We start from the raw sequence: 26,236 nt of genomic DNA on the forward strand, positions 1-26,236 counted from the left end.
AGCCTGAGTGCCTGCATGCTAAGTGCCAGTGTGGGCTGCCTTCCTGGTTGGGTCAATAAGATAAAACAACAGTAACAGTGTAAAGCGCTAACTCTTATGTAACCAACTCCTGTGCTGTGTTTTGGCTCGTCTCTAGGCAGAAGGACCAACACGTGAAAATCCTGGAAGTTCACAGGAAAGCAGATCATAATTGGATAGTAATTCACAGTGTTTGGCAGCAAGTGCTCTGAGATTATTCGACTCTTCCATAGAGAATCACTATGACTGAATAAAAGGCTTTTCTCCAGTGAGGAAACTCCTTCCTGTGCCAGAGCCTCTGCTGGTGTCCTTCCCTTTTTTGCACATTGCTGACAGTGTGCTCTTAAAGCAGCACATTAAATAATGCAGCCACTGTTTCTTAGGCTCCATAATGGGGCAGAGGAAAGAGCTGCATATGCATATCGGTGATGTAAAATAGGGTGTTTTTTTGGTTGCAGGAGATTCTGCTGGCAGAATGCTGCCCCCCCCCGAGTCCCCGACTAATCTCAGGCTGTTTGGAAGCTTACTTTACCTCCTCCTGTACTCTGAATAACCTCTGCATCTCTGCAGGACACTCAGCCGACTAACTGCACAGCCGATCAGAGGAAAATGCTAGAAATATGTCCAGTGTAGGATTACAGCAATTAGACTTAAAGAGGATTTCCACATCGGATAAAATTTCCATTAACTGTCCGGGTTTGATGTTTATTACCATCATGGAGGAAGCTGTTGTCGGTTAAAATGCTGTCGATGATGCTGTTAAAGAAAAAATTCTTGTGTCATCACCGACAGTAAATACTAATTAACACGCTCTGACGTTACTGTATTAAAAGCTGCTGGTCGTAGGTGCCTTTAAGTGACAATCTGACAAGTTTGACAGAAGTGCCTCACTGGGCTAACTGTAGCCCCGCGGTACTGCTGACAAACTGAATTAGTGAAAAAAAATAGGACACAAAACAAGAACAGGCTTTACCAGTCCAACATGGTTGTGTCGCTTATTTAGCAACAGATATATTCAAGGCAACAGAGACTGTAAGTGAAGACTGTGCTTAGAAAAGTCAAATCAAGTAGTGATACATCTGTCACAATCCTTTATATTTATACAGATTGTGTTTGCATCAGCATGTACTTTGTTATTTTGAAATTACAGGCCATTTAAACCATCTTGAGGTTGTAACGCTTTCTCGTTTCACGTTTTGTCTATGTGTTTTTTGTAGTTTGCCTGTGTATTGATAACATCATTTATTTTATGTTTGTAATGTTGTGATTTTCAATTTATTTTAGGACCCCATGAAAACGAAATGGTTCATCTTAAGGGGTTTATCCTCATGGATAAATGTTTGTATAAATACAGGAAGATTAAAAGAGAATAAGGCAAATTTAACAGAAGCAACAAAAAAGGAGCACACTCAACAGTAAATACATGTTCAGGTGCCACGACCCCAACAAGACTAAAAAAGAGACAGAAAAGTCAGCACACTAAATGTCCTTCAAGTTTCCTTCATCTGGGTAAGAGCAGCGTATACAAAACAACAATGGACGCGTTTCAGCACTATGATGAAGGATTGGAGCTGGTTTCTTTTCTGACCAGGTCAAGTACTCCCTCGTCTTTCTTTGCCCTGGTTTGTTCTCCTCCAACTCCTCAGAGATTTCTCTGGTTCTTCAGCCGATAAAGGCGATCTTTTACTACACCCGTAAGAAGTTAAGAAGGGCTGCTCAATTATGGCAAAAATCCTAATCACCATTATTTTGATTGATATTGAGATCAGGATTACTGAACATGATTACTTGTGGATTTAACAACACCTGCTTCACATGCATTTAGGGAACTTAACATTCTCAACAAGCTATTAATGAAAATAGTGAAAACTATATAACAATGATAACAATAATGAATAAATACAAATAAATGAACTATGTTTTTGAGGTAGTGGTGATGTACTCTTGTAGCCAAAATATAACAAACAGTTTGAAACATTTACCAAACATGCACCATTATCATTTAATCTCGATTATCTTGTTTTCATGATCGTGGGAAGCCCAAATCAAAATTGAAACTGGATTAATGTCCCAGCATTAGGTTGAGGTTTTTGGACCTTTTTTTGCTGTAAAAGGTGTATTGTTAAAAAAAATACTGACTGCAAAAGCTTAAAGAACTTCTGTCCTATAGCAGCTCGCAGAGATTGAGCAGTAATCACTAACAACTGATTTAAAACAAATTGACAAGAGGATTCCACCGCGTTGACTGAGAAGGGTCGTAATCATAAACAGTCGTTTAATGCCTGTGTTTGGTACACAGGGTTACAGAAGAGTGAACAAACAAAGGAAAAGACAAATGTTAGGTCCAGGAAAATCTAAGCAGAGATTAAGAATGGGAGAGCTAGACATTTTGGGAAAGAAAAGTCTGGAAAGTTTGGCACTGGGCACAAAGACAAACAAACACTGAGGGGAAAGGATAACTGCACAGAAAAATAAACACACATGAGAAGGAAGGAGAGAATCTTAAATAAGATATAAGGTGAGTTTTTCTTTACAAAAATCGATGGGTAAAAAAACATTAAATAATTGAAGACAGAGCAAGCAATACAGGACATCACAACAATGCTGTTAATGTGCAAGATATCACAAAAGAGCCCCAAAAATTGGGAGCAGCATCTAAGGCAGATATGTATCGATTATTAAAGTTGGAATCATTTGTGCATGCAGTGTGTGTGCAGAACGAACATTTTAACACTTGATTCAGCGTTTAGGATGCTGAAGGGGAGTTTGCTCATTAAAAACTTAAAGGAACATTCAAAAAACAAAAGTCATAAGATCAGAGACATTGATCCTTAGCATGGAGTTACCACAAGAAAAGAACAGTTTGAAATGAACAATTAAACAAAATCTGTAAATCCTGAAAAATCTTAATGTTGGTTATATTGTTTTAAAAATCTGACCCCATGGTCACCACCAAAGAACCTCACTGCTGTTCGGCTCTTCCTCTTTTTTAAAGTTATCGTCTTTTGGCTTCGATGTCAGCTGCTCTTTTTATTTTCAACCCTGGGGGATTTTGTTTAGAAATGCTCCCTGCCTCCCCTGTCCTATTTTCACACTGCTCTTCAAAGAAGAAGAGCGTCTCTTGTCACTGCTTACTGTTTTTTTTATTTTTTGCATTTTTTGTTGGTGGTACATTTTATCATTGAATAATGAGAATGCCCTCAATATGCTGAAAGAGCTGATAAAGTACAGCTGTGGTGAAAAAGAGCTTCATGCTACTTGCCTGATTACAAGATCTGTAATGTCTTAATCTCTGAATGCCTCATTAGTCCGATCGTTCTCTGTTCTGAAGTTAAAAGAGAGAGAATGACAAATATCAGAAGAATCTACGAACCATCTCGTTCGCACATGGCTTTCAAACAGCTTTTAATTACCTCAGACAAAGACATTGGAAAATAATACAGGGACCTACGTCTTCTCATACAACAGAGACAATGAAAAACGCTGATCAACAACTTGTACGACAATTGGAGCAACATTTGCCAGCTCTCCCATTTGTATTGTTTGCAGGCACATGTGATATCAGAAAGGATATCAGGTAGGTCGAAATGATTTCCCCTTAAAATAGAAGGTCTGACTCAGACGAACAGACAGGCAGTGTCATCTGTGCCCTGTTGAACCGCGGGTAGTAACCCATTGTCTGTTGTCGGTGTGCTGAGACTCTCTGTAATTGTCTCTGGGTTTCGGCTGCAGCAGAGATGAGTCACCAGGTCCCAAATGATAATCTCAATGGCCAGATAGTCTGTTTAAATATCACTTGGCCTCCACCGAAAATGAACCTTGTGTCCCTGAAACCACATCATCGACCTCAGGTCACATCAGACAACCATGGCGCTTTTTTTAGATTTCTCATTCAAGTTTTTCTTCATCGCGTCAAAATACTAAATTAGTTAGACAATGACTGAAATGTCCTTTTGTGTCCTTACGGTTAAATACTGCCACGGTGGTAAAGCTCCAAACAGCCCATTTGTCAAAGTGGACATACCGTGTTATCCTCTGCTATACGCAAGGTGATTTCCAACTGCATCACTGACGTTATTGAGGCTAGACTGTCTGATATTATTTGAGTGAGTTAGATAATCGTGGCAGATTTTCTTCTTTTTTTCCCCCCTCCTCTGCTTGGAAATAATAGAAATGTCCTTGTGGGAGACCTTGCTGTGTGGCAGTTCCCATTTCCACTCCAATTGCTTAGTCAATAACTCATACGGCAGAGGCCAAATCCATAACAAAGCCGTGATTACTTTCATCAAACTGAGTGAGAGGAGAACGTCAGCAAGGGAAGCTCTACTCTTTTTTTTTTTTTTTTTTTTTACTTGGCTGGATGAAGGTAAATCCTGCTGTTATATTTTGGTCTGAATAAAAACTATTAGAAATGTACCTTAGGATTGGTTTGCATGAATACAATCTGTTCAGATTTTATGCACAGATACATGAGTCCTCCATGTCAAGTATCTTTATCTCTGTCCTAGCCAAGCAGGAAACCTTTAATAATCCCAGTTTCCTCCTCAACTACTTACACACGTCAGTCTACATGAGCCTGATTCATTTAGACACTCCAATGCATCCAGCTCTAAATCTGACACCACCGCATTCGCTTTAAATGGAAATTAGTCTTCATTAAGGGGGGAAGACAGAAGGAAGGGAGTGCCGAAGCTTATAAGCTGGTCATCCAAGTCGATCGTGCTCGGCCAAACAGAGAGAGAGAGAGAGGGAGGCAGTGATGCTGCAATAAGGTGGTAACACGAGAAGTTGCTAACATGGTTATTCCCACGCTTCAGAGGAACAGCTGGCAGCAACAAGCAAATACACATTCATAAATGAGTGTTTTTGTTTTTCCACAGAAAAGGCTGTTTGTTTGAATATGACTAAGACTGCCTCTAAACCAGCTGAACACCTTACCTGAAAAGTATGAGAAATATATAATTCTGTTTGGGGACCTGTAAGTGTCAGTAACATCAATCAATCTTTATTTGTACAGTGCCAATTCATTACAAATGTTATCTCAAGACACTTTACAAAAAAGCAGGTAAAAGACCGTACTCTTTGTTATATTATCTACAAATACCGAACATGAATCCATCATGAGCACAGCACTACGCAACATTAAGCAACGTTACAGTAGAAAGGAAAAAAACGTCCTTTAAGAGGCAGAAACCTCGAACAGAACCAGAATCATGTTGAGCAGCCATCTGCTGAAACTGTGTTGGGCTTTGAAAGTGGGAGAGAGTGAGATGCAGGAGAAAGGAGAAGAATAGAGACAAACAGCAACAACTAAACAACAACAATGAAAACGATAGATTTAAAGCTACAATGTCAGTAATAATGGTGAGAGTATGGGTAGTAATAGCAGTAACAGCTTAGTGTGATAACAGACTGATCAATCTTATATTAACATTGGCAGATGTTCAGCCTGTCAGTCACCTACTATTTAAAGCTTTTGGTCATCGCTTGTGCTGTAAACTTCAAAATCATTCCCCCGACATCAAACTTCTGGAATCAATTACTGAACATCTACAAAAAGAAGTTGTACCAAGCACTTCTTGTTCAAAAGTCAAATTACAAAAGACTAACAAATCTTTGTGTACACCAGAATGTAACACTATGAATGCCTTTACAGGGAGAGTTCTCAAAAAAGGTCTAAATTGGTAATTCGCTGTATCAAGACTACAAAGACATGCAAAAGGCACACAAACATTCTTGCAGTGGGTTGCAGCCAAACAAGAAGCTGTGATGTACAAGTCTTGAAGTCTGGACATTTATAAGATTTTTTTTTTTTTTTGCACTTAAATAACATATCCTGCCATTGACTGTGTTTGAAGTATACTAAGCTCTTAAGTAGCTAGTAAGACAGCTGGAACACTCCAACAGGAAAATAAGACAGCATAGGAGTCACCTTAAGGTTTCTCCTCTTTTGAAAGTAGAGGTCAAGCCAAGTTCCTGACCTGCAGCCTGTGGAGCCGAGTTAGCTTGTCTTCGACATGAAATTGATTAACCCACGCATGTTACAATATAGCAGCAACTACATCAACAACCTAAAATGCACTGGGATGACCTGTGATCTGTTTGAAAATGATTGAATTGATCCTGCATACCTCTGTGCCCCCTTCCTGTAAAGTAATCAGCTTGAATGGAAAAAGTAATTTTGCTGGAGGAGCGTCGGAAATATCAATATTTACAAAGCTCAATTATTGTTTTTCAGTTTTTGCATCAGGAGCCATTAATTATTCAAACACTTTGATCGCGAGAAAGAAGGGGCAGAATGTCTGAGAATAAGTGGTGACTAAGTCAGTGCCGTAGTGATCAATGTCCACGGCTTTGCTGAGTTTTCACAATAATACAAAGTCATCAGCAACATTGTTTTTCTAGATATTAAGGGACTATTTGAAAATGTCCCGGCTGTGTGAAGACAATTTTAAGTGTTATTCTTCTAACAGTCATTCTTTCTCTCTCTTTTTTTTTTATTCCACCGATCTTTATCCGAGGTCTGGACATAACTAACTGGACTATAGTGATGTGCAGAGTCCTCCAGCAGGTGTAGCTGAGCATATTGTGTTGCTAAATTACAGCCAGCTGTCAGGCACAGATAGCACACAGCCAGGGATGAAAACAGAAAAGGACACTTCACTTCACTTTGAAATATGTTGAGAGGATATTAGATCACAAAGCATGGCTAGTCCCCTCTCTAGGAAGCTTATTCAATAATTCAACGGGGACTGATGGTTAGGTTGCTAATGCTAGCTGTGCTGACATAATAGATGGTTCATTTTTTTTGGTCTCCCCTGAGGTAAAAGATTCAAAGATTTATGAGCAAATTTGGTCGCTGCATGCTTAACAATGCATTGGCTAGCACTGGGGGTAGTCTGGTGACATTATAGATAATCAATCAGCAGTGAGTAAGGACTTGACGCCATAAAACATCCACTGTAGCGCTCACGTTTCACTATCTATTGATTCTATCATTCAGTGAGTCTTTCACAATACAGCTTGGTAACAAACCCCGTAATGAAACACATTTGTTCTGCCTGTGATGCATTCACCTCAGGCCTCAATTGGTTTCATTAAAAGACGGTTTGAGGATGATAATTGCTGAGTTGAGTGCAGGGCAGAGGTTGACAGCGTGAAGGCAAAGTCCTTTGCAGGTCCCTGTCAGGAAGACAAGTCATCACCTGCAGGATTGAGGACACATTACAGGTGTGTGACGCTGCCTGCTGCCCCGTGGCACTGAGAGATGAGATTTTCCCTCCACACGTCACCCCGGCTGTCTGAATTTCATTACCAGTATCTGCCAGTTGGACGTAACAAGGCTTTATTTCCAGGGCTCCGAAATCTGTCACCCAGAGCTGTTTTTCCGTAGCACCTCACCCGTCTTGTGCTTCAAGACAGCCTCTTCATGATGCCTGGTTTTACACAAAAAGCCAACTGGGGAATTTGCTGCTCTCTTTTTGACAGTAGTTTCAGCTTGTGCCAGTTTCTAAAGGTCTTTAAGTGTCCGCCGGCACATTTTTTCCCCCCTCTGCTGTATGCCTCCTCTCTTTCAAAACAGCCCTTTTCCCTTAGTCCTTTTGTGGTTTTAGTAACACTCCTCGCCCCTGAAATCCCGACAGCATCCTCGCTCTCGTGTGGGAAACCAGCACAGGTAATAGGGACGTCAGGTTTATGGAAAAACAGTGTGAGTAGCACCGCGGCGCACATGGGAGGAGTGGAGCTTAATGATACACAGGAGAGCTATGAAAGACCCTTTTTTATTCCAGTAGCCATGACAGGAAATCCATGCTTCTTGAAAGGTCAAGGGCCTGTCTTACTCACTAATTGCATGTGAGCATCTGCACCAATGAGAAGGAACAGAGCTAAGACACAACATAGCAGAGAAGCAGCGTAACATTTGAGCTAAGGTAGAAACTGTGCAGAGGATTGAAACATACCCACTCCCGACAGAGAAAAGGAATTAGGAGCAGATGGTGTTTTAGAATGCTGACATTAAAAAATGAATTTGAGCGTTACTTTAAATCAAAACTTAGCAAAGCTGCTTAAGCTAGAATACACCATGTGGTTGCATGCTTCACACTCAACACCACACATCCATTCAACGCTGAACTAATAGCAGACCAAAGAACCATCCAGGTGTGTTGTAAAGGACGGAGCTCTGCAGTTTACTGCTACTAGAAACACATGTTGTCATTTGAGATGACGGTTGAGACGCTGGCTCTTTGTCTTCTATGTATGAGGTCACCATATTTGGACAGGATTGATACCATAAACTGCACAAATGATCAAAATAGCTAACATGACATTAACTATTGGTTTCTCAACTGTGAATATGAAGTCCAGAGTTTTACATATTTACACCACCATGTTGGATTTCTGGAGCCAGACGTGACCTTGGATGAGAGGGTGAAGCTGGAATAAGGGGGAAGTTCGCAAACGCAAATCTTTCCAAAACCAAACATTTCACAGTCAACATTTGAGTCTAATTCATGAGCTGGTTCATGAGCTGGTTCACCCTTGTATTTTTCATTGAGTGATATTTTATTTCCAACAACATAAACACATCTGAGATGTTCAGTTTAGTGACTAAAATAGCTGGGTTCATTTCTAGCAGCCAGCAGTACTCAATTCAAACTTTGCATCTCCATAGATCTAAGGTTTTGAACATTAGATTTGCACAGGTTGACTATTCTGTTGGGATTTTATCAATGAAAACAGTTCAAATTGATATTTATTTTTGACAGCAATATCCTTTTAGATACATATAGTGGGGCTCTAATGATAAAATGTTGGGAACCACTGCTTTTGAGTGTGGCTCCCGGTGATTGACAAGTCACTTGCAACACAGTTTCTTAACCCGGACGGAGAGGCAACAATGCGTATCCGACCTGTCACCCAGATATGGTCACTCACTTCTGGTTCCTAGAGACAAGATAAATACCAAAGTGCTGCACTTGAGGATTAAAAAAGGTTTTGTTAACCAATAGGTGACATCACGGTGGCTAAACCCGCCTCTTATATAAAGATTAGGATTACTTTGAACATACTGATATGGTCCAAGAACCAATCGTTTTTTCTGTAAAATGGCAGCTATTTCACACTGCTTTAAAAGTAAGGAAGTAAAGAGTGATTTTGTCCACTTTTAAAGGCCTTCATCTCCTTTTCTCAAAGATTAAACTACTTAATGAAGAAGTTTGTCTCCCGTGTGTCAGACATCAAGATCAGACTTGTGGGCAAAGGAAGGGACGAGGCAGACCTGGGCTTGAAGATGCCTCCCCTCACCCTCTCTCTCCTTTCTCTCCTCTCTCTCGCTCCCCTCATCTCTCTCTCTCTCTCTGTAACCCAATTACTAACAGGCCTTAAGGAATGGGACCGGCAAGAGTGGCGTGTCAGGGGACCTTGCCAACATCAAAGACAGACAGATGGTCCTGAGGTTTTACCTCCTCACACCAATCTTCTGCAGATATTAAATGATTAGGCACTGCAGTGGCCCAGATATGAGGACAGAATGAAGACATATTGATTGGAATTGTGGAAAAGCTTCAAACTGAACTCAAACTCTGTCACCTCTTCCACAGACACAGCTTCCATGAGCTCCTAAATTGGCAGCAGCAGAGAGAGTTTTGCCCAGCCTGAGTGAGGCCCACATAAGGGGCTCTAAACACTGAGCCCCCCTCACCCCCATCCTCGAAATAGCAGTTATTATCTACTGCTTCTCACCCACTGTCACACTATTACTCATGTCCACTTGGACGTTGTAGCTGCAATACACACTCAAATTCCTCCAGTGACAGAGACTATTTTCCTCCATTCCAGCAGTCAAACAGCAGATAAATATTCCAAACGTCTCTATGGAAGGAACTTTGAAACAATCATGCAGATAACAGCAGATGCTTTTTGCCTGCTACAATCTGTTAGCTTTCAACACACTGCACTGTAGCATCCCACCTCTCCCTCTGTGTTGATTTTTCATTACTCCACATGCAAATATCCTTTCTTGTTTTTCTTCCCTAACTACACACTAGCCTCGGCAGGGAAACTGAACCTTATTAGGACCTCTACAAAGTCCCACATGCACTCAAAATGCAAGCGGTGTGAGAGGTGTTTGCAGTGGAAGAAGCCTCCATGAATATAAATCACTGTAGGTATAGGATGTACGAGCGAAATCTTGCAGAAGAGTGACTACAGGTATCTTTAATATTGTGTTTTAGGTGTGTTGTGTCTGTTTCAGAATAAAAGCAGCTTGTTGAACGTGTTGCTTTTGATGCCCTCCATTTCAGACAGAGTCTCTTTGAAAAGTAGCCTCTGTATCTGCACAGGCCACTTTGTTTTAGAGTGGACTGTGTATTCAGACTCCTGTTTTGCCTGCACTCGAGCCATTAGCAACCCATGAAGTATCTAACAACAGACACGGACAAGAGGGGAACTGATCTTTTTCTGTCCTCCTTGAGTCTCATCAACCGAAAGGTGACCTGGTGAGTCACTGGTTTGTGGGCAGGCTTGTACTCTCTCTCTACCCTGAGTGTTGCCTCTCTTAGCTTAGCAGCGTTTCCATCTGCATTTTACTCCTTAGCTTTGATTTTAAAGTGTCTCCTTTTGATTTTGAGGAGCTTATTAAATCCCGTCTTTTAAAGAAAAGAGTCAGAAAGCACGGACAACAAGATTACCCCTCCCGTCCGAAGAGCCCCATATGTAATTGTAATTTAGTAGAGCTGGCTTTCTGCCTGGGCTGAAGAAAAAAAAACATCTAAAACTTTTAATTGCTTCAGCTCCTCTTGCCTCTGTGTTGCCATGGCAATGAAGAATCTAGGCTGACACACACACTCATCCCGTCTCCCTAAATCTCCTCATTGCACCCACGTCAGTTACCATAAGGGATACTCTACCGGTCCAAACAGGCTTAAACATCCTCATCAACACTCTTTGTCCCAACATATGGGTCTGTTCCGTGCAACAGTCTGACTCTGCTGCATCTGTGCACGTCTCTCTCGGGTGCATCTGCCTCTATGGCTAATCAAGCAGCAGCTGATTGGACTCTTAATACAACATTGTGCCTCTAGGCCTCTTTTTCAGGACAGGGTCTCAGTTGTGTTGTGGCCACTTGAGCTAAAGGGACAGCTAATGCCTGCTATGTGATCAAATCTGAAGTGCGACGCCGAAATATAACTAAGAATTGTGACTTAATCCCTCAGGCGTTAGATTGCTACAATGCGTTGTACACACCTTCTTGTACACAAATTCTCAGGTAGCATCCTAACATGTTGCCTCATCCTTCAGAAAACCAGAAGAAAACCATCTGGCAGAACACTACAAAGATGCTCTCCAGCTAGCGTACATTTAACCTATTGCATGCTTTATAACACAGAGAGGCCCGATTATAGGAAATATGGATTCCTTGTCTCCACGTTCAGTCAGTTAACTGCAGTGCGTTACAATCCAGCACCACTAATGATTGCAGGGATTACACATGAAAGGTATTTGCAAATGGAGAAATGGCTTCACTCGAGTGTGAACAGCATGTTTTCAGTTGCAGAACCTGACGGCAAAACATTTGTTTATTGCAGAAAAATAAAAACCCCTCCCTGCAGGGCATTCCTGTGGAGAAGGCAATTTGGAGAAGAAATGGATCAGTAAATTTGTCTCCTTTAGAGCTGTTAGGACTGGCTGATGCCTCACTGGTATGCAATATTAGACTTAGCAGGTGATTTATTCATTTTTCAATTGGTAATGATAAGAATTGGCAAACGCTTTGAAGCAGCTGTTTATGTGTGTGTGTGCGTGTGTGTGTGTGTGTGTGTGTGTGTGTGTGCGCGCGCGTGCGTGCGTGTGTGTGTGCGTGCGTGCGTGCGTGTGTGTGTGTTGGGTATGTGACAGCTTCTGATGGAGTGATTAATTCACAGACCTCTGCAGTAGCATAGGTTTTACCATCACACTTGTTTGGCAGGGCTTTTCCAGTCTGCTGTGTGGCTTCCTGTGCGCCTGACAGGGAGTGAGATGGTGATGAGAGAGAGAGAGAGGTGTGGGGGATCTTCTCTCACCAGCAGGCTTTATTCTCACTTTGGCCCCTAGGGCTCCACACACCAGCTGGAACTCACTTAATTACGCACCCGGTACTGCACAGAGGTCAGAATGGCACTTGAGTTCAAAAGTGTTGTGTGGCAGGTTGTGTACTTTGGAAAGTTATTAGAAGATTTGAAACACCATTACTTACTTTTTTTTTTTTCATATGCAGAATAACAGACAAGTCTACAGCTGTTCTGTCAATCTAGAAGCTACACGACATTTAAGCACACAGAGACAGGTAAATGGACTCGAGCTCATATAACGCTTTTCTAGTCTTCTGACTGCTCAAAGCACTTTTACACCCCATGTCACACCTACCCTTTCACAACCATTCACACACTGATGGCAGAGGTTTCTATTTGTGAGATGTGTGTTTCGTTAAGTTAGTTATTTCAAGATAGTTTTGCTTATTTAATGAAAAGATAGGAAACATTTTTACCTTAAATTGCATGCGTTTTGGAGATTGAGATTTAGCTGATGGTTATTTAATGACATTCTGGGACCTCCGAATGTGTCATCATTTGTCATGAATCAAATGATCAGATTTACCACCGCAGTTTGTTGAGACCAAGTTAACTATTTGGAACAACTGTTTTTCTTTAAGATCATTTTGGGGCTTTTTTACCTTTATTGATAGGACAGCTGAAGGACAGGTAATGTGGAGATGAGAAAGTGGTATAGACATGCACTAAATGACCGAGGCCAGGAGTCAAACCTTCAACTGAAGCCTCTGAATATGTGGTGCCTAGGCAACCAACTGAGCTTAAGCTACGTGCCCTTAATGGCCCCCTAAACAAGTTTGTTTATTTGTTTATTTGGATCCTCATTAGCTTCAGCATAGCGAGAAGCTATTCTTCCTGGGGTCCGCAGTTTATATTGTGACATACATATTACAGATTAATATTATATATTATTCTTTTCACACTACACAAACATTTGCCAAATTTCTACAATAACTAAAAACAAGAGAGGCAATTCACATAAATGAATAAAAAATCCAAAAGAAAACCCAAAAGAAAGTGTTAAAGCTAACTACAGTATGTGACGAACAAAGACAGTGATTGATGCAAAAAATCTTATTAAAAAAGAATGATATGCAGTAATGAAAAGATCTTGGGGGACAATTGATAGCTTTAAATATTAGAGAAAAAAACACAAATAAATAACCTAAATCCAAAAGGACAAGAAGTCATCTGAAGCAACAACAACAAAAAGGACACAAATACACTGCAGAGGGAGCTTAGTATGCTGCTGGTGTTCTATAGCCCTCAAGGTCTGGAAACTGCAAAGGGACAGCGCTTATGACAACTCACTGCGGGTGAAGGCAAGCAATTGGAGGACTGCTTTTCTTTGAGCCACTACTCGTTCAGAAAAGACTGTGGTTATTGAGCTAAACGCTGACAAGTACCCTGTAGCAGTCAGCTATACACACTATACAACTATACAAACTATGGTATATAAAAAAGTATATCAGCTGTTCGAAGAGGCCCCACATTTTGTGGGTCGGTAGACACTCAGGTTACCCAAATATATGTTCAAAAACACTGTAAAAGTGGATTTTTCATAATGTGTTCCCTTTAACACATTTCAAATATTGAATATTATTTTTTACATATATTTTTCGATATTAACGAGCGCTTTCATGCTAAAATGATTAGAACATGATAAAGGTTTTCCTGTTCGTATGCTAATAATACATGACTTCTAAGTACATCTACAACAAACTACTCATTTAGGTGTTAAAGAATAATTTGCCCAACTTGAAAACTTTAACATACTTTTATCCACCTCTCGCCCACGTCTTAATTATGTCCAGACCAGAAATTTATCTTTGTGGCCATCACCTGCACATCAGTCTTTTTCCTTCACAGACCCAAATGTCTTTCAACAATGAAGAGTGAGCCCTCTAATGACTACTGAATCTTTAATGACGATATTACCGCCTGATATATCTTTTAGCAGCAGCTGTCTCATTTCAGAAGAATGGGCCAGTTTTTAATAGCTTCGTCTGAGGCCATTTTTGGAAAAAGGGGCACATGGTTTCAATTAGAAACTTTTCTTTCCAGACTTCCTCGTATCACTTAGCTTTATGGTTATTTATGCCTCTGATGCCCTCATTTCGATGTTTTTTATTTCACTTCATTAAATCCCAATTACAAAACCATGTCACAGGAAGCAGTGACTCCAGATCATACAGGCTCTCCCTGACATTAATAATGAGTATATGCTTTATATACACTTGTAGCTTTAGCATTATCATACTTCACCTCTAGCTGCTGCCTCACCCTCCCACATGTAGCACGAAGGTTACTTGTGCTGCCCTGGGAGCATAAACGATAAGATGGACAAATGAAAACTCAACCACACGCTAAGGCTATAAATACACAGCCATGCATCAGGACAAGTTTGCACACATGCGTGCAGCAAAAAGACAAGCATAGGGTGGCATGACACACAAGTGTTCTCCTGATAATCATTTATAGAGCTAGGTGGTGAGGGGCAAAGTGCTGTTATCGCACGCCAGCAGCAATTTTCAGCTCTCAAAAACCCTCCATGCCAAGCTGCAAACACCATTAGCCCGTACAAGCAGGCGATAGGATGTGCACTTCAAGCTGCTGTGCCAAGTACTTCTTGTCTGCTGTCATCCTATAGGGAGATAATGAGTCATTCTTTCTATACAGCTAAACCCAGTCCAAGGTCCATTATTAGTTGAGAACAAAAGGACCTAATCCTTCTCGTGTTGTTGTGTTTCCGGGGATTTGGGCAGTCCTTCAGAACTGGATCGAACTGAGCGGATTTCAAAGCTTTCTCTCCCTCTTGTTTTTGCGCTGAGGGTTAGTCATCAAAGGGAAGATTTCGATGTCTCAGTGCTAATCTGTTGTGCCCTTCGTGTATAACTGTTTATGCTCTCATGTAGGCGAAAGCCGGCCCAAAATACCAAGGCTCTGTTCACAACACAGAGGGCAGATGTAGCTTCCCTCCCCTTATGTGAGAGATTTATCAACAGGAGTGGAAGCAGTAATTCTCAATAGTGGATGCTCAATAATTCATAAGATTCTCTCCGAAGCGTATAGTATGAGATCGGTAATTGTCTTCAACACATTGCTCTAAGATCTGCATTATGTGTGTTATTAAATCCATACACATCTTGGTGTGCCATGCTTTCACATTAGCTAATGTTTCTAAAGGGTATTTTACATAATATGAGTTAACTTAATGTTAATACAACTCAAAAAGTGTCCTAACATGATTCCTGACTGAGAAACACCAGAGGAGTCACAGGTTGGACCCAAACCTCCTATAGCCACATGGGGCGCAACCTTACCACTAGGCCATCTGCACCCAGGCACAGGGATACTTTGAGTTGAACGCTAACATCAGTATTTGGCTAGCTCAGTTTTGTATTGGTAAAATCTCTAAAGGGGATGAATTATATTAAGTCTAAGGGTTTTGCATACATGAGGCATGGCTGATTTGACTGACAGGTGGGCACATTGTAATTGTTTAAGGCCTGCCCCTAACTCCACTTCTTTGCATGTTTCTAAATTGATTCAAAGCTAGGTAGAGTCAGCATTTCCAATATGGTCACTGCCATCATTGGGCTTTATAAAGCATTTTCAGAAACCAATGGTTGATCTCACGGAGCGGCAACTACAAGGCTGCATCTGAAAGCTAAGTGAAATTCTAAGCTAAATGCTAATGTCAGTCAGCTACTGTAACATGCTCACAACGGGGTTTAACCATTTAGTGAGGCGGGTTAGCGTGCTAGCATTAGCTTATTAACACTGAATAGACCTGCAGCTAATGGTAGGTTCCTTCCAAACTAATAGTCATGAGTTTGGAAGGAACTTGATCATAAACAAAACTGCTGCATGGATAGTAATTTCAAACCTGATGATGGTGCTAGATGTAGCCTTTAGTAAATGATTTAAATCATTTTAAATTTTTTAATAATTCATCCAGATTCAAGTGAAACATCAATATCATGAACATAACAGAACTATATTCAATATTTCAGAGCCTGTCTGCCTAGTGTAATATTGGGATCTAACTTAGAGCTACGCTGAGTTAAATGCTGAATGCAGAATATGAAAAGACTGAGAAGGGGGTCCAGGAGTTTGTATGTATGGCACAATCTAGCTCAAAGTGTGATGCCATGTGTCTGTGAGCCAGACTTTAAGTTAGCTGTTAATGCAGAGGGATGCGAAGGGAACACAGCCTATTTTAGATAAGATGAAACCGAAAAGGCTTCTCTAAATCTGAGTGTGCCGCGACCATAACTTGAACTCCAGAAATTCACCTAATGAGCTTAGTCATAACCGAGGCAGGGAGTGTGCTGGTGTGTATGTGTGCAATCATCTGAGTGTGCCTACTAGACGGCTGCTTAGGGAGCCATAAAGAATTAAACAGCCAACACATCAACGTTAGCAGCCACGGAACTGCATATGGTTGGCTGCTGATATAATACGAGTGCGCAAAATCCAGATTTTCTTATTGATTTTTAACTGAACACCGTCATGCAACAGATCACAGACTCCTCACATCGATACATGACCTCTGGCTACTTCTACTCATTAAAAACCTGATCAAGGACTTAACCAAACACAGATCCTTTAAACATAAACCACATGTTACTGTGTGTTCAGAAATCTAGGTGGATTTCTTTAGGGTTGTGTATGGTTGTCTGTGTCCTTGAGTGGCTGCTTGTTCACTTGTAAATGCTCTGTAGTGGTTGAGTGGCTTGTCGAGCCCCGCCGTGCTGAGCCTAATTTTAGGTTGCTGTTATTTGAGCTCTGAATGAGTCGGAGGTGTGATGTTTATCTCTGTCTCTGGGGAATAGCTGTGACAGCTCTTTTCTATTGGCAAAGAAAGCTTCTTACTTCAGCTATTGTAGTTGTTGAGTAAATCAGCCTAATGTGTATCTACTTTCTTATTCAAACACATACAAGAGTTATAGTTTGCCAGTTCATGTATTGTTCCTCTGATCTTAGCCGTTCTATAGCCTAGCTTCATGGAGTGCATTAAACAGGATGTCGCTTGTGTGATGTCCTTAATGTTGGACATTTATTTCTTGACTCTTAAAGATAATGCCAGGAGAATTTTGAGATTATCTTGTTATCTGGCGAGGGGGGACTGGAGGGCAAAAAGAGCTTACGGAATGTGGCAGCCACCATTGAACACTGTGGAGCTGCAGCATGGGCTGTTAATTTACCATCTCTTCAGAACGAGGCCTATGTACACCACCTGACAACTGCTGAAAAATTATTATTATATGATAAACTGCAAGTTTTGGGCACCTGAGTCTTTAAAATCAACAAAGTCCTCGCCCTAACGTCTCTTGTCTGATTTTACATGGCTTTTATTAAGTGAGTAATTTGCCTCACAACGCCGTTAGGATGAAAGCCTACAGACATACTGACAGCTTTATGTGTTTTATATGTGGCTGGGTCAAAAATGCTGCTGTTTGTCAAATGAAAGGCAAGACATTCCTCATCAAAGCATATCATGAGTGCTAAATAGCTCACATTTGCTAGTAAATGTTACCTAACGACCTCACATTTTCTGTTTGTCCTCCATTCAGATTGAAGACATTGTAACACGAATACAAGATGAGAAAGCGGGAGGTGTATCCATCCGGACTGTCAAAAGCTTCCTCTCCAAGATCCCCAGTGTGGTATCAGGTTAGTATATGTGTTCTATAAGTGTGTGTGTTTGTCCGTGCTCGTTTACGCTACTGTACAATGGCTGCTGTTACTGACTTCTGTGACCCCTTTGCTTGTGTGATTCTCCCTTTACAAGGGCTTGCTATACTTGATGTATTGATTATTGTGTGTACGTGTTTGTGTGTGTTAAGTGCCTCACTCTGCGAGACAGCATCAGTAAAGCAAATATGACCTTTTGGGCTCATTTAAATTGCAGCTACTGCAGTTGGAGGCCAGTGATGTCTTTGCCGATAAAACCTCAGCACCGAGGATACGGCCTGCGGTGTGAAGCTGTCCATGTCTCACTGCAGAAAAAAAAACTATTTTTCTTTTTCTGTCTTCTCTGTCTGTGTACGCCTTCATGTGTCTGTGTGTGGATGAGTCACTAGTGTTGGACGAGGGGGTCGCCCCTGCTCCCCCAGAGGTTATTTTGGAGTCACTTCTTCACATGGTTCCCTCAGGCCAGATGGCCTCGCGATCTCTCTCTGCAGCCTCTGCCAAAAACACAGGCTGTGAAAAATATTGTGCTGTCCAGGAGCAGAGAGCAACTGAAAAACCTGTTAGCATTATTTTGTGACACCTTCTCGGCTTTGACGGATTTGACCCGCAGCTCTGAACAGACAGAGACTTCCTCGAGGCTCAATTGTGTTTCTGGATTTCAGCTTTTGTTGAGACTTTTGCAGACATGAAACTTTGTGACACTTCTAAGTAACCAATGACCTTCTTTGAATCTCAGGGGCAGACATTGTTCAGTGGTTGATGAAAAACCTCTCCGTTGAGGATCCAGGTATGTCTCCCATTACATGCAAGATCAGTAGAGAAAGGCAAGGAATTGCAGAAGAACGTCGTTTCAATCTGTCTGTGTTCCTACTCTCATGTCCACAGCTGAAGCCATCCACCTCGGGAGTCTAATAGCTGCCCACGGCTACATCTTCCCCATCTCAGACCATGTCCTTACTCTTAAAGATGACGGGACTCTTTATCGCTTTCAGGTACAAAAGAAACTCCATCATGGGGGGGGGGCTGTTGATGTTAGGATGCCTTTGAATATAGAGCATAGACTGCATATAAATATGGACATAGCATTTCCACCTTCTCCTGTTGTACAAAATTGAAGCCAAATACCCCTGTGATGGCGGCTGACACATTGAGCTGGTGACTTCATTTGGAGCCAAGACATGCATAGAAGGGATCTGGCTGGTGGAGTCATAGAATTGACGTCACACTCCTTCCAAAAACCAAAGCACACATTACCGATAAAACATCAAAGATCCTCCAGGTTTGAACTGTCCACAGCAGAACAGATTCTTGTGTCAGTTTGAAGCAGACGCTCATAGCTATAGAACATTTCATGACTATATTGATCGTTTTTTATTATGTTTTCGAGTAAAGAACACTGCAGAAGCTGCATTTGACAGAGCTGTCATTCAAGAAGTTACACCACTCTTTCTTTTTTTTTTTTTACATCAAATGGTTAATTCAAACTAAATTTCTCTTGGACATGAATCATCATGATAAGAATTAACTATGATGACAAAAACTATGTATTTGAACTTAAAGGCCCAATATGTAACTTCTGAAAATACAGTGTTGATAGTGACACCGGGTGGCCGTTACATAATCTGCATCAGTAACCTGTCGCTCGCTCTCCATGGCGCGCTAATACAATCCAAATGAGCATACTGACCATTGGCCGCGACACACAGGAATCTAAACGCGATTTTACCAGCATGTTAACAGAGAAGGTAAGTGAAGTTACACTTTTGTACGATTATAGTTTGAAAAAACGATCTAGGAGATGAGGAAAAGACTGTAGTTTCACGACTGTTTTCATATGATTTATATCGCCTTATCAGGTTTCTACCTAGCACAGCATCGAACAAATTCATCGTCTTTGCATGATACATTGACTGCTAACTGCATTAGCTACTGTCAGCTGACCAGCTTTATCAATAACCTGTGTCGCTTTTACAGAGGCTAGGAAATGTAAGCACAGGTGTCTTTGCAGTAAACTTAGTCTGCATAAGTGTCTTTGAACTGTGTTAGAGCACAATATTCTTTTTTATGGTCGAGTAACATTATGTCTAAAGGAAAACCAGCTGCACTGCTTCAGAGCATAGTGTAACACAGCAGTGACAAGCACCATAACAAAAGAACTCTGACACTCACAGACTTCTGAGTTATTATTGGGAAGACTCAATGAATAAAACTGAGTGCAGGACATTTTCAGGTAATGTTGAGTGCCTCAAATATTAAATTTAGCTCAATAAAACTATAGAAATGTAAATATTTCTCTTGTCAGGAATCGGGCTCTGAGGAATTTGCAGCTCTTTGGCGAAGAGCACTGACCCAAGAAGCGGGAGGGTGAGTGCAAGTGGGAGAGGACGAGCCGGGGGAGAGGCAGAGGAAGAGCAGAAGCTGCATCTGTCAGTGAAGAGGACAAGAAGAGGATCAGCTGATTGCTGTGAGGACAGCAGAGTTTCCGGTTGGTCATATATATTTAAATGAATAAACACTCATTTTAATTGAAATGAAACAATGCTTGTTGCTCAATTTCCAAGCACAGTTATGACAGCTGTCCCAGGAGGAGAGGGATGAAGTGCTCCACATAGTGGTAACTCGTCTACCCGGGGTTTTGTGGATGTCACGGACTGCGAGTGATATCAACTGTAAAAAACGGGTCAGCCAGCATGCTGGACCTGCCACAACTGCCGAATCACAATCAAATAACTTTATTTAGGAACTTCATTTGTGTAAAAGAGCATCAGTACGCATACAGCTAGACACAAAAACAACAGCAGAAACATGCCAACTGATCTTGATAAAACTAGCGTTGCCAACAGGATGCAACAGACTGTCTCAGCAGGAGGGCCCACATGGAACTATAGTGTCTAGATGAAGGCATCCTGCGTTTGGCTCGGCAGACCTGGAACAATATTCTTTCACTCCATGATGGCCAACACCCAGGGGCAGACTACCGAGAGTACTATTTATTTGTTATTCTGCATACCGCCAGTATACCATCTGGCAACATGGGCGTCTGGGAACTGGAAACCGGGTAGTTATCCCAAACTGCTTTTTTTTCTGGAGAATAAGAGATAAAAACCCTGACCCTTTCAGAAAAGCCCATTTAAAAGTGAAATCAAAATGCATCATTACCTCAAAAACACAAAGTGAAAATCTACACAGGACATAATGCTCCTGTGAATGTTTATGTCCACCACATGTGACATGTGCTGCTTGGGCCTGTCACATGTGTAGGTAATAAACATTCACACGAGCATTACTGTATCTACTGTGCACACCTTGTTTTTGTATTCTCACTTGTTTCTGTCTAGCACAGGGGTGGGCAAACTTTTTGACTCGCGGGCCACAATGGGTTCTAAAATTTGACAGAGGGGCCGGGCCAGGAACAGATGGATGGAGTGTTTGTGTGAACTAATATAAATGACATGTAAAAGCCATTACATGAAAGGATTTGGCCTTTAACAGGTAGCAAAGCATGAATATGCAAGGCTCATTGTACAAATTGATTTCCAAATGCATTCATTTAATTACACTCATTCATGTGTGAAAATATGTCCACAGCAAATGCAAAGTCACAAAGCCAGTTCTTGTCGCTTTGCTCAGGAAATTCATCGGATTTCCCCATTAACTCCAAAAATGCACTGATCTCCTCTTTCAGCTCCCACACTCGTTGAAACACTTTGCCCAAACTTAACCAGCGGACACGAGAGTGGTACAGTAAGTCCTGATGATCCGCATCAGTTTCCTCCAGGAACATGATAAACTGACGAAGCTGAACTTCCCTTGCTCGTATAAAGTTAACAAGTTTTACAACTGGATTCACGACATGATTAAGCTGCAATACAGACTTACACAGAGATTCCTGATGGATGATGCAGTGAAGGAAAATAACATCCTGGTCAGGGTTTTCCTCTTTCACTTTATCCTGGATTCTTTTCAGCAGCCCAACATGTTTTCCAGTTAAATTTGGCGATCCATCCGTTGTGACATTGGCAAGTTTACTCCAAGGTAGCTTCATTCTCTGGATGACAGCAGACACCTGGTTATACAAGTCCTCTCCTCGCGTTTTTCCTTTCAGGGACTCCATGGTCAAAAACTCCTCCGTTATCTCAAAACTGTCATTAATCCCTCGGATAAAAATTAGGAGCTGAGCAGTGTCTTTCACGTCATTACTTTCATCCAGGGCTAGTGAATATAACTTAAAGGACTCAGCCTTTTTGTTTAATTCGCTGGCTATATCTTCGTCAATCGGTTCCACACGGCGAGTCACAGTCCTGCGTGATAAACTGATTTTTTCAAACTGGCCTTGGCTCTCCGGACACAAGAGACCTGCTGTCTCTACCATGCATTCTTTTAAAAACTCGCCTTCGGAGAAAGGCTTGCTAGCCTTTGCTAATTTGAATGCCAGCAAAAAACTTGCCTTGGTAGTTGACTCTTGAATTGCAGTTTGTTGGTGAAAAAAATGTTGCTGAGTCTGTAAATTATCCTTCAACCTCTGAGCCGCAGCCGCCCCTTTCTTGCGGGGACTGCTTGCTAGCGTAGTTAGCATGCTTCGTAGCAAAGTGACGGCTGATATTGTACTCTTTGAAAACTGCGACAGTTTCTTGGCATATCAGGCATACAGCCTTTGACCGGACTTCAGTGAAAAAATATTTAGTTGTCCACTCCGTATTAAACACTCGGCATTCACTGTCCACTTTTCTTTTCTTTGATCCGCTCATTTTTACAGAAGGGCTCATACGGGTTCATAGGGCAAAGCGAAAAAGTGAAGAAGGGAATAATACACCACACTCTGTAGTGCGCCATCTATTGGGGAAACGCGGGCATTACAGGGGAAAACGAACAAGGTTTAATTATAATAAAATTTAATTTAATAATAATATAATTTGGACACGTTCGGCGGGCCGGATTAAAAAGCCCAAAGGGCCGTATATGGCCCGCGGGCCGTAGTTTGCCCATGCCTGGTCTAGCACCTATTGTGTCATTTTTTTATGCCTTCTGCTACAAAAATGTTGTTGTATTAAGTGCTTTTTGGTCTTATCTTTGTTGTTGTTTTTACAAGTTTATATAATTTATATATATATATATATATATATATATATTTGTACAAGTTTCTTTCAGAAAATATTTATAATAAACAAACTGAGTTCTGAACCACACTGTCTCTTTGTCTCGTGATTATGTTTAAGTCATGTCCTAGAGAGAGAGTGAGCAGATCTTAAACCAAGAGCTAGACCTGAACAGAGACCTTTGATGTGCAGGAGAAAACCTGGAACAAATACTTTTTGGCATTTATGAGCTTGCATGACCAAGTTGAAAATTGAGGCATTGACACAGCCAGACCACTCAACCAGCGGGTAAAATCACTGTTGCATACATGGATAAGAATATTGATTTTGGCAGTTAAACTTGTCTACAGCATTGTAGATAAGTGTGTGTTTATATTGCAGTACAATGCAAATATTGGATTCTATACTTCACCATTGCTGCATGATCGATAAACACAATGGCTCCTTGTGAGAGATGTTAGGACTGTGGTCATGTAACATACCTTTCCTCTGCAAATATGTGTCAGAGCCAGTTCAGCCATTGTTCCAAGTACAACTCCTTGAAGCAGTGCAAGAACTCGGGGGGGGGGGGCCTTCTGGCCTTAGACTCTTTTTTTCTTGGCAGTCCCCCTGAAGACTGCTGTTAATATGTTTGGAATGAGAGCAGGAAACACCACGATTAAACTATATTGTTATTTTTAGCCAACAAAACTGAACATTCACAGCCTCTACATTCTAAAGAATTTCAGCATTTACATTCATTTCTTCCTATCGCCCTCATTTCGCAACATTATATTTTAAACTGGGGATTTCCCTTTTCTCGGGCAGTCTCTCCCCCAGCTCGTCACCTCCGGTGCACTCCTCTCCAAAGTGCGTGCGTCTCCTCCCTCTACAGCCCGCTGCTGCTACGCTTGGATGGGGGGAACTCACCACTGTTTGTACCCCCGTCTTCAATACCTCTTGCCAGAGCATTTATGTCCGATCAGACACAGCGCTGGCCACCTGTCTGGTGTGCAACAATGTGCCGAGTGTCGCGCCTGATCGCCACAGAGGAGACAGCTCGCACCTCCTGCTCAATGTATGACAATTCATCTTCAAAAGATGGAGGGATGAAAAGAGAGGCCCTGTTTAATGCCGAGGTTTTCTTATAAGCCAAATTTTCTTTTTGTAATATTTATCTGCTATAACTCGAAAATACTGTACGTTCATTTGCCTCTTCCACTGATACCTATTTTGCGCTTGCAGTCATCCTGCTTTCCATCCAAACTCTCCATGACGTAAACCAGTAGAACACGCAAAAACCTAACTTAAATAGTACCGCCTCCACAAGGTTTGCACCTGGTGTCATTCACGCAATTTTTCTTAGTAGATCACGCGCAAAACGCCCACCAACCAAACGTGTAGTTTGTTGAAACAAACATGCAATTCAGTACTCTTTAATTGGGATCTTAGTAAATCAGGCCCATAGTCCCTTTAAAAGTTGGCCCCATACCCCAACTGTTAACATGGTGGAGGTGAGGCTTATAAATTATACTGCAGCCAGTCAGCAGGGGGAGTTCTACATTTTCTTCATTCACTTCTTTGGAGCTGTGTGGCCGTCCATATGTTCTTTCATACAGTCTATGACATGAATAATAAGACGATGGAAGGATATGTGTATTGCATCATGCTTATTAGAGCAATCCTTTCTAAGAGTATTACTCACCCCACCAAGGTCGAGAGTGTTCATCCCTGCTGTGTCAGGGCAGAAAGTGGGCCACCCAATGTGGGCCTACAGGCAACTCGTGCAGCCTGTCAGTAGGGTGTTGTTTTCTTGCTCCATCTGATCCAGCATGAACTTTGACGGGTCCTTCTGACAGCTATGGGCTCTGCTCTGACTCATTACTGTGACTGACCCATTAGCATCTCATTCCAGCAAGCCAGCCGTGGCAGACTACCCTATGGGAAGCACTGAGCCACTCGCATGCTGGTTCTGCACTTTTCTCTGTTCATCCTGCTCCCCCGACCACTACCAAATCTACTTCTCAATGCATTTATCCTCACCTCTATTGCTCAGGATTAAAAGCCATTACTGTGCATGCACAGGAAAGGCAGCATGTGTCACACTTATTCATACTGCAAGGGGCTAAAAATATTCCCTCTGATGTTGCTGTGATGCAACATGCCCACGTCATCACAACATTTAAAAGGAGTCCACGGTGTATTTGAAATGAAAGGATTATTGACATGGGGATGTTTCTTTGCTAGTCCAAAAATAGCTTCTATTTTGCCAGAAGAGAACCCTCTTTTGTTGTTTGCAGAACATTCGCGCATCTGCAATGTTAATGTACGAAGATGAAGTCATCATATTGAACGAGAGTATGATAGCCTTTTTGTTCACTACATTCAAAAAAAGCACGTTCCTCAACGTCAGCATAGCCCTTTGTAATTGGTCGCTAATTACTGTCATGAAAAATGGGTTTGAGTACCACCAACTTCTAATTCTGGCCCGATATTAAGAATGCATGATAGATGTGAGTGATCCATTATTAATGGACTCAAGAATGAACTCTGAATGGGTAATATCATTTTGCAAAAGAGGATTAAATATGGATAGAGAGAATATAGCTACTAATGCTCCCCAGATAGTAATGCACAGCAAACGGACGTCATGAATCATCATCAGAATTAATGATTCTTCTTTTGTGTAGAAGTGCAGAGGGCGCATGGGTAATAGAAGGGATACAATTCCAACATTCATAATAAAGACTTGTATTGTTTCATGCTCATTATATGAGCAAATAAACAAAAACTGAATCTGTTTCATCCCTTTTTGTTTTCATCAGTCTCCGTACTTTTGGCCTTCAAACTGTTGGGAGCCCGAGAACACAGACTACGGTGAGTCACACGCTGTCTCTCAATTTTTAGCCTCATTCTTCATACCAGTAAAATCTTGATTTTGCCTGCGACTGTGCCATTTCTTTCAGAGCTGAAAGACAGCTCATGCTGCAGATCTGTTGTTGACACTCACTGAGTATCGATCCATTGGGCCATTCCCTGTAATGTATCTGGCCCTGAGGAACACCTACTACGAAAACGCCTTAGGGACAAGACTAGCCAAACAAAATAAAGGGACAGTCACTGACATGAGCACTGATCATTTTCTCTGTAGCTGTAACCTCAGTTAATCCACTGAAAGTATTATTTTCTGTATTTACAAAGCAGACAGCCCATCCATCATACTCCACCTGTCTCACTCTTTCTCTCGTTTCTCCTCCTTCCTCCAGCCATTTACCTGTGCAAGCGCACCATGCAGAATAAGGCCAGACTGGAGCTAGCCGACTATGAGGCTGTGAGTAATCTGTCATTTTGGTT

At 41.6% G+C, this 26,236-nt stretch overlaps 1 protein-coding gene across 6 annotated transcripts in view; it reads left to right on the forward strand.

Moving 5' to 3' along the window:
• Positions 1–26,236, forward strand: part of LOC132993375 (regulator of G-protein signaling 6-like) — a 46,284-nt gene that overhangs the window by 8,812 nt on the left and 11,236 nt on the right. For all 6 annotated transcript variants that reach the window (XM_061063183.1, XM_061063185.1, XM_061063181.1 and 3 more), the window contains exons 3-7: positions 17,687–17,786; positions 18,544–18,594; positions 18,693–18,799; positions 25,708–25,759; positions 26,149–26,213. In XM_061063183.1, the coding sequence (XP_060919166.1) occupies positions 17,687–17,786; positions 18,544–18,594; positions 18,693–18,799; positions 25,708–25,759; positions 26,149–26,213 (375 nt within the window). The remainder of the gene's footprint in view (positions 1–17,686; positions 17,787–18,543; positions 18,595–18,692; positions 18,800–25,707; positions 25,760–26,148; positions 26,214–26,236) is intronic.

This window comes from Labrus mixtus, chromosome 18 (genome assembly GCF_963584025.1).
Source record: "Labrus mixtus chromosome 18, fLabMix1.1, whole genome shotgun sequence".
Classification (NCBI taxonomy): Eukaryota; Metazoa; Chordata; class Actinopteri; order Labriformes; family Labridae; genus Labrus; species Labrus mixtus.